Consider the following 12,427-nt stretch of genomic DNA (forward strand, 5'->3'; position numbering starts at 1 on the left):
TTTATTGTAGCTGCTTTAATTTGTCCTCACCCCCTCCCAGCAGGAAGCTCTTTATAGGAAACCCAAGTCCTCATCTTTGAGCTTCTCCTTAAGCCAGGGTAGCACCTGGAAGAGATTGATGTGGAAGTCCCGGGCATGAGAGGGTACCAGCTGTTGCCGCCTCGGGTCTTTGCAGACATCTACTACTCCCCAGCTGATCACACCAACCTGTGTAGATGAGGGCATGCCATGGGTCACTTGACACTTCATAATCCCAGAAAGCCTCCAAGCTGGGCTAAAGAAGTGTACTGGGAGCCATGGTGCATATACACAGACACTTGGCTTTCACTGGCCAATGAAGAACATAGCTGTCAGATGAGGTGGGCCCTGTTCTGCCTCCGTTTCCAGGCATGTACACGAAGCTTTCTTTTTGTGACCCCTAGGCATCTCCCCAATGGACTAGAAAGGGGACCACTCACTTGAATGAAGCGGCTTCTCTTGTGAACAATGAGAGGGCCCCCGGAATCTCCTGTAGAAGAGAGAAGCTGTAGGGAAAGACGCTGGGCCTGTGGCCTTGCAGCATAGCCAGAGAGCCACCTCACCTTTGCATGTATTGGGGTCAGCGTAGGGATCCACCCCTCCTGTGCAGAGGAACCTGGGGGTGACCACCTCAGAAGCAACTTTGACCTTCTCATAGCCTTGGGCCTTTGTAGCATCTCTCTCACAACTGGCTTTCTGTAGGTGACACAGGTGTAAACAAAGCTAGCTCAGGAAGGAATGAGCCTACGGGACCCTCTCCAGAATCCTCTTCTCACCTTGTCCCCATTCTTGATGTACACCTCCTTCCGAGTCAGCTTCTTCTTCTCCTCAGATATAAACAGAGCTTTGACGTCCTTCACAGGGAGCAACTCTTCCTCTGGAAATGGCACGGGGTCATGCCAGCCGAGCCCATGCTCACACCCAGCACATGGCCTCTGGGGTCATGCCAGCCGAGCCCATGCTCACACCCAGCACATGGCCTCTGGGGTCATGCCAGCCGAGCCCATGCTCACACCCAGCACATGGCCTCTGGGGTCATGCCAGCCAAGCCCATGCTCACACCCAGCACATGGCCTCTGGGGTCATGCCAGCCGAGCCCATGCTCACACCCAGCACATGGCCTCTGGGGTCATGCCAGCTCAGCCCTGGCTCGCACCCAGCACATGGCCCCTGGGCCCTTAGGTGCTAGGACTTGAACTGAGCAGTTCGATCCGTTTGTCTTTTGAATCTCATCCTTGTCTTATCCCAGACTATGCCTTACTGTGCTGCTTGCAGGTGGCTGTCTGAGGAAGCCGCAAGGCTCGTGTGGTTCCCTCCGTGCAGGGGAGACAGATGGGCCTACGAAGACAGGTACAGTGAGGGACCACAGTCTGCTCTGTCTTGTGCCTCCAGCCCACCTTCCCTAGCTTCTCTGAGTCCCAGCCTCACTCACCTGAGAGTCTCGCCATACTTCAGCTTGGTCTTGAGTTTGACTAGGGCCACATCATAGTCATAGAACTCAGGGATTCCTTGTGCCTTTTTGGCATTAATATTGTAATTGGGGTGGAACAGGACCTCTTCAATCTCCAGGTCCCGCTTCTGACCCCCTGAGAGGAGGAGAATGGGTACCATGTTTATGTAAGCAGCCTCCTGCCTCTGGCCCCATCTCATCTTTGGGGTTCTGTTTCCCCATCCTTGACTGGTCAGGGTTTAAGGGAGGGGCTATGCAGACAACAGGTGAGCTACAGGTTAAAAACATCAGTGCTTCCTGAGAATAGATGGGCCGGGAGGTGAGTCTTGACTGCATCCTTACCCACGCTGACCTTGATGGAATGTTTCTGATCTTCCACCGTGAAGCAGTGCGCTGCTGTCAGCACGAAGTACTCAGACACCACGGCCCCCATACAGTTCTCGTGTCCTTTCAGAGGGCGCTAGGAAACCAGTGCAGATGTGTGTGTGTGTGTGTGTGTGTGTGTGTGTGTGTGTGTGTGCGCGCGTGCGAGCGCGCGCATGCGTGGCTGGAGGCTGCTGTACACATGCTAGGTGAACATGGTAGCCCCAGTCTCTTCATTACTAATACACAGCCTTACTGTGTAGCCCAGACTGACCTCAGACTTCAGGTAGTCCTGCTCTCATTTCCAAATGCCAGGGCACCAGCACATACGTGCCCCACGCCCAGCATCCTTTCCCATTTTCAGGCAGCTTCATAAGCTGCCTTATTGTATTGACCTTGAACTCACTGTAGCCCAAGCAGGCCTTGAATCTACCCTGCCTCAGCATCCTGAACAGCCAGGATTACAACTAGTGTAGACATTTCCCCTCCTCTTCCCTCCCACAAGTCCCCACTGCTGGAATGCTTACAGTGACTGAGATCTTGGCTTGCCATGGTTGCTTGTGATAATCGTTGCCACGCTTATGCTCCCACACCATGCCACAGAGACCCAGAGATTTGGTTTCATCTGTCAGGGAAAGAATACTGAAGGCTCAAGTCATTGTAACCACCTTTGTTGGGTCCCTGTGTGTCTGTTGGCAGAAGTGGGAAGGGGAGTAAGCAGGGGAGAGGGTTCTATGTGTTAGATAAGGAACCCCCATGGTGAAGTGTGAAAAGATTTATCAAGAGATCTGAGGACTGGGCATTTGTAACCACAGTCTTGGTGCTGACTTGCTGTGCTTAGCCTCAGTTTCTACATCTGTGAAATAAGCTATCAAGAGTTCTGTGATCATGAGAAATCAGGAAGTGAATGTCAGGAAGTAAGAATAGACCTGGTGGAGGCATGGTGGGGGCAGAGGGCAAGCCTTCCAGGTTTTGAGGACCCTTGAGGTGAGAGAAGTTGGCAACCTCAGTCTGCAGCTTCCCCTTGCACAGCCTTGAGTCTCCCTACCAATCATTTGGAAGAAAACGTTCTCCAGGTCCTCCATATCTCTGACTTTAAACACATGCCGCTCATTGTCCTTTTTGGAAGCCAAGGCATTGATGTTTGCAGAGTCCACCAGAGGCCCGACCCCAAACACATATACATCTGAAGGAGAGAAGGAGAGGGTGAGAGTCCAAGCCGTGAGGGGTGAGGGTGTGGGGGTGCTGGATCCCAAATGGGCCACTCACCCAGATAATCCTCCCGGGGATTTTTGCGATCCCTGCCAATGTCCAGCAAGTCTCGGATGTCCTGAATGACAGTGACAGGGTCTCCACCCATGTTGTGCAAGCCTGTGGGAAACATGAGGGTCATAAAGTGAATCAGGGAAGATACACTGTCTGGAGACACAAATGTGCAGGAGATGAGAGGATGGCGGGGTAGGAGAAAGGCCTCACCGTCAGTCATAATGATGATGACATGGCGGGTTCGATTCCACCCTTCAGGTGGGGCATCCCCTGCCCAGCTCATCATGCTATACACAGCCTGGAGAGCCCTCTTGGTATTGGTCCCTGACTTCAGCTTGTGATCTATAGACAAAGAAAAGGTCACCGACCTCTTCCAAGCCACGCTTGCACCTTAGAAGTCTATGACAACTGAGATCCCACATTCTTTAACTTTTACTATATAGACCATGCTGGCCTTCAACTCAAAAGATCTACCTGTTTTTTGGATGTTGGGATTAAAAGCTTGTGCCACCAAGTCCAGACAATTTAACTTTTGGGTTATCACCCAGTTGCCCTTGGCTCTCCCAGTAGTCTCCGTTGCCCAAGGACACTTTTGTTCAACCTCTAACCTATAGCAGTCTGTCTGCTTTCTCCAGAAGACCCTGAGCCTCTGACCACCACAGCCCCAAGGTGCACCTCCCAACTTTCCCTTCCCTGACCTCTGACCTTCATAACTGATTTGGTTGAGCTTCTCAGTGACCCAGTCGGCATCGCTACTCTTCTCCTCAGACACTCTGACCAACACTTTGGGGACTGTGGCATATGTCACCAGACCGTATCTTGGCCTCACCCCATAACTCGCCACCTGTGCCATTGTGTTAAAAAAAAAAAAAAAAAAGCAATGTGGTGGGTAGTCGAGACAGGAAGGGGGCTGGAGGACAACAGGACCTGGACCCAGAGTCTTTGGGGACACAGGAAAGCAGTCTTGTAAGGGCAGTGAGGTCCAGATAAGGTCCCCTCACTTCAAAGGGAGGGAAGTTCTGATCTACCTTCTCAATCAAGTTGGTGAGACACTGCTTGGCCCCTGTGAAGTTGCTGGCCCCGATGCTGTCGGATCCATCCAGCACCAGGTAGATATTCATGGAGCCCGAGGGGTCCAGGATAATCTTTCTCTTCTGCTGTTCCCCTAGGTGACAGCAGAGACTCAGCTTCTGGCATGTACAGTACCTGACAGGCCACTCATCCTTCCCTTGGCTTCCTGCTCAGCCTCCCTCCTTGTATTCAAACCTGGGCTGTGCCCATCCTCCGCATCAACTCCTTCGATGGTCTCTGTCAGGGAGGATAGGAACGCTTCGGCCACCTCTTCAGGGCTGTCATACATGAAGGAGTCTAGGGACAGGCAGAGAGTAGGTCAGATGATGGAGTACTGAGGACACACTGACAGGGTGATGGGACTCCTAGTGTGGAGCCAACAGGGCAAGAGCAGACCTAGGGTCAAGGGTCACCTTGGCAGGAAGGCTCTGTCCCACTCCATGAGCCACCTTCTTGGCACCTTCGCTGCTGGGAGCCACGCAGGACAAGTCCCCGGCTACAGTGGTAAGTAACAGTGTCTTCAAGGCGGTATTGGCTACCCACCTTCCTTGTCCCAATAGGAATACCCGGGTTGGGACAGTATCCCGCTGCAGAGACATAAAGACAATTCGAGTGGCCATGCATTCCCCAGGGTGAAGCCCTCCAGCAGAGGGTAAAGTCAGGGGTGACCAGGTTCTCACCTCCATCATCACAGATGGCTGTCTGCCCATCCCACCGGCCGTTCTCTTGGCAGGTGCGATTAGCAGAGCCCCGGAGAACATAACCATCATAGCATTGGAAAGAAATCTGGTCGCTCAGGTTGTAGAAGGGGGACCGGGGCCAGAACTCCCCATTTTCAAAGTCCTGTGGTCTCGGGCAGCGTATTGCTTTAGGAAAGACAGGTAAAAGTCACCAACCACTGTTTCTAGATCCTTCCTGGTCTTAGAAATCCTATCCCTGAGAAACAGTACCTGCCCAGTCCCCTCAACCCTACTGTCCCCTCTTCTTGTGTTGTGGGGTTATTTTGTTTTGTTCTGAGGCAAGGTCTCATGTAGCCCAGGCTGCCTTCAAACTCTTTGATGATTGAGTAATGTCTTCCCCTCCTGCCCCATGTCCTGAGTGTTAGGATTGCAGGCACGCACCACACCTGCTTTGTTCATGGTAGACAAGCACTCTATCAAAACTGATCTACATTTCTAGACTCCCTTTCCCAGTTTCTGAGTAATGTTTTCACTGCCCGAGGAAAGCCTTCCCTCACGCACCCCCAGAGGTGTGCCCATGCTCAGCCAGCCCACGGGTCAGATCGCCAGTCCCACAGCTCTCATCTTACCAAGGACTGAACAGCCTCCACCCGCTCCCCACCCACTGCCCACACTCCCAAGCCTCAAACCTCTGCATTCTGCCTTCTTGACTATCTTTTGGTCTCGGGTCTGCAGGACGCTCCAGGAGCCTGTAGATCTGCAGGTTCGAGTCTGCACAGGGTATGGGTAGAAGCCAGAGGGACATACGTACTCCAGGGCCTGACCGTCTTGGAGAAGTTTAAAGGAGCCGCCTTTGATCTCTACTCCCTCCAGAGAGCAGGAGACCTTGGGCAGGGCCGCAAGCACTGGAGTCGTGCTCACACCTGAGGAGAAAGGCTGGTGAAGCCTGGCCCCAGAAGGCCAAAGACAGGTATTGGGGACAAAAAGAGGATGGAGTGTCCTTGCTTACCTCTGGAGGAGAGGCCTAAGACCAAGAGGACTAGGCAGAGCTGGGGACTCTCCATTGTCATGGAAAGCCAGTGGCCCAAAGACCTCTCCAGTTCACTCTGGGTGCCTATTTGACCTCCTGTCCAAACTGAAACTGCAATGCTGGATCTGGCTACACCCCTTTTCCACTGGCCCCTAACCTTTTATGCAATCTGCTCTGGCACCTGCAGCCTGGCCAGCCTACCCGCGCAGACTCCACTTCCCAGAACATTCCTGAAGGAGGGCCCCTGCTGAGCTGCCAACGAGGAAACAGAAACTATTCTAGCCCCACCCTTTACGGACCAAGGGCCAGAACTTCCCTTTCAAAGCTCCCTCTTAGCCCGCAGACCCTCCTAACAAACACAGACCACCCCCACCCACCATTAGAGGCCAGTCTTTCATGGACTGTGTGATGGGGCAGAGTCCAGCCATTGTTTGTGCAGCAGGGTCTCTGACCTTCCTGGAATCTTCCCGGCCTCCCCACCCCCAAGACATAAGACAGACAGGATGTGGAAATCATTGATTTTTATTAATTTCATAACTGGGAAATTCCGTGTGAAAGCAAAAGAAGCGCGGGTCATCCATGCCAGAGGGAGACTTGCTTCGCAGGTGGCACAGCGGTCCTGGCACAACCTTGGAGTTCCCTAGCTTCTGCCACTGTCTCTGGGTTCCTGGGGCCCAGGATTTATGCACCCAGGAGTGAGAACACTCAGAGGTATTAGACAGGAGGTTCAGACTAATAAAGAAGTCAGTGACCAAGGGGCAAAAAGTTCAGGACACCATCCAGGTGCTGCCTCAGCCAGGGCTGCAGGCGGAAGAGATTGATGTGGAAGTCCCTCGGCAGAACACCGTGCGGAGGTTTCCTGCGGGAGTTTTTGTTGGAGGAACCATGACAAGGGTCGAAAAGACCCCAACTCACCAGGCCCACCTGGAGGGAAGAGACAACAGGGTAGCCATAGTGGCAGCTCCACTCCAAGCCTCGACCTCTCTGGTGCCCCTCAAAGGCCTCCCACCTGCCCCCAGCAAGAAGGACTTGTGCCCTGGCAGGGACCCCACTCCAAATCCAGCTTCTCACCTGGAAAAACCTGTATCTTCGCTCATGGAAAACAGCTCCCCCAGATTCTCCTTCAGGGAAAGAAAAGACAGTATTGTCCAGGACAGCACACTAGTATTTGGAGTGCTTGCTCCCCACAGGGACACCATAGTCGCCCCCCTGGAAGTCCAGGCCCAGAATAACCTTTGCAAGGGTTGTCCTCTTCCTCCTCCATCCCGCTGCACAGGAACTGGTCTGTCACCACCTCGCTAACGTCTGTCAAGCCGGGGAAGATGTTTTTGCTTTGTAAGACAGCCTTGATACACCTTGTCCACTGCAGTGTGGCACACAGGAGAGAAGAATGAGGACACGCCAGGAAACATTAGGCAGACCAGTAAGACTCCAGGCAGGACTGGACATTCTGGGAGCCGCCCCCAGGGTACCCCAGCATCCCTTACTGGGCTCTCACCTCAGGACCTGTCATGAGGTTCATGTTCAGTCTGTCCCCATTCAAAGCTACAAAGTGCGCAGGAACTTTCCGCTGTGACAGCAGCTCTGTCTCTGCCATTGGGGAGGAGGAGGTGTTGGTATAGGTCTCTTTACCCAGCTTGAGGACTGCAGCCCGGTCCCTGCTAGCACTCGGCGAGCTCTGGTTGCAGCCCACCAAGAACCTCCAGCCTGCAGCACTCACCATGGTCTTTACAAGTGCTGCTCGGGGATCTCCGCAGAGCCATGTTGGCCTCCACAGTGCAAGGAAGGCAGATGGGCCTGGGAGAAAAGCGAAGGTGAGTCAGGCCCATCCTTAGCATCCCCTCTGGTGCTTTCTCTCCAGAGCACTGTCCTCTATAGGGTACCCTCCCATCTGGGTTCAGGCACCTGGCATGGGTGGACATTTTCACTTTCTGAGATAGCTTCAGCAAGGCGATGTCATCAGCATAGAACTCTGAGATGCCCTGGTTCCGCTTTGCGTAGACATTAAACCCTGGGGCAATTATCACCTTCTCCACAAGAAACTCTTTGCCATGCTGAGCGGTGGGATCCCCTGGGAACAAAGGCCGATTAGACTGGACCAAAGGCTGAGGACAGACAGTGCTGACTCTGGCCTTGTGGTGAGGGATCTCCCGCAGCCCCTCACTTACCCACGATGACCCTCCACAGGTGTTGGTCCTCTATCGGAGAGTCATGGAAGCAGTGAGCTGCTGTCAGCACCCACTGGTCAGAGATGAGCGACCCCTGGCAAGTCTCCTTGCTCTTGGGCTGCAGGGAAGAGACAACCATCCAGATTTGCTGTGCCTGGCTGGTTTTGCCTCTGTGGTCCAAGTCCTGCCCCTCCTTCCTGATACCTTAAAGGTGACTTGCCAAGGTGTCCTCTCCTGGTTAGAGGCATTGACGGACATGTTCCCCACCCCACAGATGGTATCGGTGAGCTTAGAGACATCTATGGATGAAGGAAGATGGGGAGGGAAGTGGGTGAGCCCCCATCCGAGTCCCTTCTAAGCTCTCTTCTCCAGGTGGGGACAAAGCTTACTCACCCAGCATGTGCTCAAAGACCTGCTGCACAGCTTTTGCATCCTGCAAGATGAAGGCATGCCTCTCGCCGTCCTTCTTGGACCCCAGCTCGTTCAGTTCTTTCCAGTCCACATCCAGCTTGCCCACCCCAATAGCATAGATGTCTAGGGGGAAGGAGGGAAATCACCAAGAGCCTGTGACTGAGAGGCCACCCGAGACAGGAAGCGGGTACTTGAACTCGCCAAGCCGACAAAGCCTGAGTTAGACGGGCTCCATCTCCTTCACCCCATCTCACTTCCTCTCCTGCTGCCACCCAGCCCCCTACAGCCTCCTAGAAGCTCCTCACACTGGCATACATTCTCTCCTCAAGCCTCTGGCTGGGCTGCTCTCCCCAGATGTCCACACAGGTCTTCCTCAGCAAGGTCTCCTAACTCCGCAATGCCCGGGTCCCTCCCGTGCCATCCCCACTTGGCTTCACATCATGTCACCACTTAAATGCTAAGGGGCTAACTGTCTGCCTTGCTTATCGTGTGTCCTGCCTATGGTAGGTAGAGCTGTGTGCTCAAGTTCTATTCTATTGTGGATGTGACCTGAATTAGAATTAGGGTCTTTTTTTTTTTTTCCTCTTTTGGAGACAGTGTCTCTGTGTAGCCCTGGCTGTCCTGGAACTCACTCTGTAGACCAGGCTGGCCTCGAACTCACAGGGATCCACCTGCCTCTGCCTCCCAAGTGCTGAGGTTAAAGGTGTGCACCACCAGGGTCTTTTGGCTTGTATTACTAACACTCAGGAGGTGGAGTTAGGAAGATCAGCCTAGGCTGTCTAGTGAGTTGGAGGCCAGCCTGGGCCCACCCCAAAAATAAAGCAAAAGAAGGCTGGAAAGAATGCTCAGTGGTCCAGGGTGCTTGCTGCTCTCCCAGAAGACCAGAGTTCAGTCTCCTGCACCCATCGCCTGTCACTCCAGCGCCGGGGGAGGGGATAGCCTCTTCTAGTCTCCAAAGGCACTCACGAACACACACACATACACACAGACTAAAAAATAAATGTCAATAATAAAAGCAAACAGAGGCTTGGGGTTATAACTCAACGGCAGAGTGCTTGCCTGGTAGGCAAAAAACAAAACAAAACAAAACAAAACCTACTTTCAGTCCCCACATTGCAATAAATACATAGGAAATTTGAATCCAAACATAGCTAGCTGGACACTGTAGAAACCAAACAAAAACTGGCATGACCAGAGAGGTGAAGATTGGAGTTTTGTGGCTACAAGCCCAGGACCCCGCAGCCACCAGGCCTCTACATAACAAGACCTTGTCTCAGAAACAAACCAAGAAAAAAATCGTTAATTGTTTTCTGGTCATAGGTCATGTACTGGCTGGTTTTGTGTGCCAACTTGACACAGGCTGGAGTTATCACAGAAAAGGGAGCTTCCTCCATGAGACCCAGCTGTGGGGCTTGATCTCAATTAGTGATGAAGAGGGTAGGGCCCCTTGTGGGTGGTGCCATCCCTGAGCTTGTAGTCTTGGGTTCTATAAGAGAGCAGGCTGAACAAGCCAGGGGAAGCAAGCCAGCAAGGAACATCCCTCCATGGCCTCTGCATCAGCTCCTGCTTCCTGACCTGCTTGAGTTCCAGTCCTGACTTCCTCTGGTGATGAACAGCCATGTGGAAGTAAGCTGAATAAACCCTTTCCTCCCTAACTTGCTTCCTGGTCATGATGTTTGTGTAGGAATAGAAACCCTGACTGAGACAGGTCAGCACAGTTTTCAGTCACCCTAACCCTGAAGAATTAAGTGTTCCTTCAGCAGCTTCACCCACTAACACTCCACCTAGCTGCCTATTGCTGAAGGGACAGCAGAGGGACAGTCCCTACCAGGAACCCAGGCAGGGTCTTCCTGCAGTTTCCTGAAATGTGAAGTGCTGATGACTGACCTGGCAGTGGCGGCGGCGGCGGTGACAGTGGACAGTACTGAGAGACTCTCTACATCAGCTCACATTTCCCTTAGCTCCCTCCCCCACCTGCCTGGGAAGCAGGCCCACTGCTGACTGTTTCTCACAGAGGAGGAAGCAGCCCACAGCCGGAGCCCTCTGGCAACTGAGCCAGAGTAGGGAGCATGCGCAGTTTGGTACCCAGCTTTTCGAGGTAATACTCAAGATCACGCGGAAACCCTCCCAGCTCAAGGCCGGAGCTAGGTCACAATGAACCCTGTGACAGAGGATCCCATTCCTATTCCCTACTGATAGGGCTTGGATAGGGCAGAGCCTCACCCAGGTAGTCATTTCTATTCTGATTGATGTCCAGGATCTCTCTGATGTTATCGACTACTGGCTTGGGAGAGCCACCCATGTTGGATTTTCCTAGAACAGAGAAGGAAAATAATGATCCATCTGGGTTGACTCAGAATCCCGCACACCCCTGAAAACATGCAGAATATTCAGCCATTTCAAAACACACTGCTTCAAGCTGGAGAGATGACTCAAGTGGGTAAGAGCACTAGTTGTTCTTCCAGAGGACCCGGGTTCAGTTCCCAGCACTTACATAGTGGCTCACAACTGTCTAGAACTCCATTCCCAAAATATCCAAGGCCCTATCATGACCTGCAAAGACACTATGGTGTGCTGCAAGTTAATACAGCCATTGTGGAAACCATTTCTCAACAATTAGAAATTCAACTACCACACAACCCAGCTATTTTACTCCTGGGCATAACCGAGACAACACACCCTACCATAGAGACATCTGCACCTTGTGGTTATGGCTGCTTCGTTTACTACAGCAAAGAATTGGAATCAACTTTTTGTCCATCAGAAGATGAGTGGATAATGAAAATTTGGAGTGTGCGTGTATGTCTGTGCATGTAATATTGTGTAATTTCAGACTATATGTATGTGTGTACAGACACACAAACATGCGCGTATGCACACACACACACACACACACACACACACACACACACACACACGCGCGCGCGCGCGCGCGCGCGCCAGTGACCTTCCCAGCATCTATAGGGTTTCCAGGTCTAGAAGGCAGCAAAAGGGACGTTGGCGGTTGTGGTGGCAAAAGTTGTAATTGCTGCTGGGCGGTGGCGGCGCACTCCTTTAATCCCAGCACTTGGGAGGCAGAGGCACGCGGATTTCCGAGTTTGAGGCCAGCCTGGTCTACAGAGTGAGTTCCAGGACAGCCAGGGCTACACAGAGAAACCCTGTCTCGAAAAAAAAAATAGTTGTTATTGCTGGGGCAAAAGTAGCTTACTTTTGGTAATGTTTACCTTTCTTAAATTCTTGGCTATTCTAAGGCTAAAGCCTTGGTTTCTGGTAGTTAAATCTTGCTGGGGTGGGGGCGGGTTATTGCTAGTGCTCCCTTCTGTGGCCTCTCTGCCTGGCTCATTAGCTTTTTGTGAACCAGATAGAAAAGAAAGGGAAAGGATGGAGGACTGGAGAGATGGCTCAGCAGTTAAGAGCACTGACTGTTCTTCTAAAGGTCTTGAGTTCAATTCCCAGCAACCACATGCTTGTTCATAACCATCTGTAATTGGATCTGGTGCCCTCTTCTGGTGTATCTGAAGATAATGATAATGTGCTCACATATATAAAATAAATAAGTTAAAAAACAAAACGAAACAAAAAACTTAAAAAAAAAAAAGAAAAGGAAAGAAAGAAATTCATTTACATAGACAACACACATAGACACATATATATCCATATACACATACATTCTGGCTGTGCTCGACCACTAGTCTCATCTACTCCGCAAGTATTCACTCATACCTACACACAGACCAACAGACACACAGACACACAGACCAACAGACACACAGACATACAGACCAATAGACACACAGACACACAGACCAACAGATATACATTTGGCGGGTGGATGGATAAGAGAGCTCCCCAAGCCAACAACTTTCTTTTCTCTAGCTTTTTTTGTTGTTGTTGTTTGTTTCTTTGCTTTTTCGAGACAGGGTTTCTCTGTGTAGCCCTGGCTGTCCTGGAACTCACTCTGTAGACCAGG

The 12,427-nt window shown here is 52.0% G+C and overlaps 2 protein-coding genes across 5 annotated transcripts in view; both read right to left on the bottom strand.

Annotated features, from left to right (window-relative positions):
• Positions 1-6,293, bottom strand: Cfb (complement factor B). 3 transcript variants are annotated; one of them, XM_031348448.1, is made up of 18 exons: positions 5,858-6,293; positions 5,538-5,771; positions 4,849-5,034; positions 4,582-4,755; positions 4,364-4,465; positions 4,126-4,262; positions 3,803-3,941; positions 3,308-3,439; positions 3,101-3,202; positions 2,880-3,017; positions 2,359-2,456; positions 1,811-1,928; positions 1,451-1,604; positions 1,280-1,356; positions 795-895; positions 582-714; positions 459-508; positions 1-207 (listed from the first exon to the last, which is right to left on the bottom strand). In XM_031348448.1, the coding sequence occupies exons 1-18, from the start codon at positions 5,916-5,918 to the stop codon at positions 52-54; spliced, it is 2,292 nt and encodes a 763-aa protein (XP_031204308.1). In that variant the 5' UTR covers positions 5,919-6,293; the 3' UTR covers positions 1-51. The 3 variants fall into 3 exon arrangements, with proteins under 3 accessions (XP_031204308.1, XP_031204306.1, XP_031204309.1); XM_031348446.1 differs by having other exon boundaries at positions 459-714; positions 5,858-6,099; XM_031348449.1 differs by lacking the exon at positions 1-207 and having other exon boundaries at positions 455-508; positions 582-710; positions 5,858-6,100.
• Positions 6,294-6,382: 89 nt separating this feature from the next.
• The window catches only part of C2 (complement C2), a 28,276-nt gene continuing 22,231 nt past the window's right edge, over positions 6,383-12,427 (bottom strand). Inside the window, exons 8-17 of one of the 2 annotated variants that reach the window (XM_031348451.1) lie at positions 10,681-10,770; positions 8,440-8,580; positions 8,251-8,345; positions 8,047-8,164; positions 7,784-7,949; positions 7,599-7,675; positions 7,377-7,468; positions 7,112-7,241; positions 6,950-6,999; positions 6,383-6,802 (exon numbers count right to left, since the gene is read on the bottom strand). In XM_031348451.1, the coding sequence (XP_031204311.1) occupies positions 6,623-6,802; positions 6,950-6,999; positions 7,112-7,241; positions 7,377-7,468; positions 7,599-7,675; positions 7,784-7,949; positions 8,047-8,164; positions 8,251-8,345; positions 8,440-8,580; positions 10,681-10,770 (1,139 nt within the window). In that variant the 3' untranslated portion in view covers positions 6,383-6,622. The remainder of the gene's footprint in view (positions 6,803-6,949; positions 7,000-7,111; positions 7,242-7,376; positions 7,469-7,598; positions 7,676-7,783; positions 7,950-8,046; positions 8,165-8,250; positions 8,346-8,439; positions 8,581-10,680; positions 10,771-12,427) is intronic. The other variant, XM_031348450.1, reaches the window with a different exon arrangement.

The sequence above is a fragment of the Mastomys coucha genome, unplaced genomic scaffold (genome assembly GCF_008632895.1).
Source record: "Mastomys coucha isolate ucsf_1 unplaced genomic scaffold, UCSF_Mcou_1 pScaffold3, whole genome shotgun sequence".
Taxonomy (NCBI): domain Eukaryota; kingdom Metazoa; phylum Chordata; class Mammalia; order Rodentia; family Muridae; genus Mastomys; species Mastomys coucha.

Coding starts and splice junctions, on each gene's coding strand:
- Cfb (XM_031348446.1), bottom strand. CDS start 5,918: ATGACAATGGAGAGTCCCCAGCTCTGCCTAGTCCTCTTGGTCTTAGGC. Junction 1,357..1,450: donor AAGTATGGCGAGACTCTCAG/GTGAGTGAGGCT, acceptor CTGTCTTCGTAG/GCCCATCTGTCTCCCCTGCA. Junction 208..458: donor AGAGAAGCCGCTTCATTCAA/GTGAGTGGTCCC, acceptor TCATCTACACAG/GTTGGTGTGATCAGCTGGGG.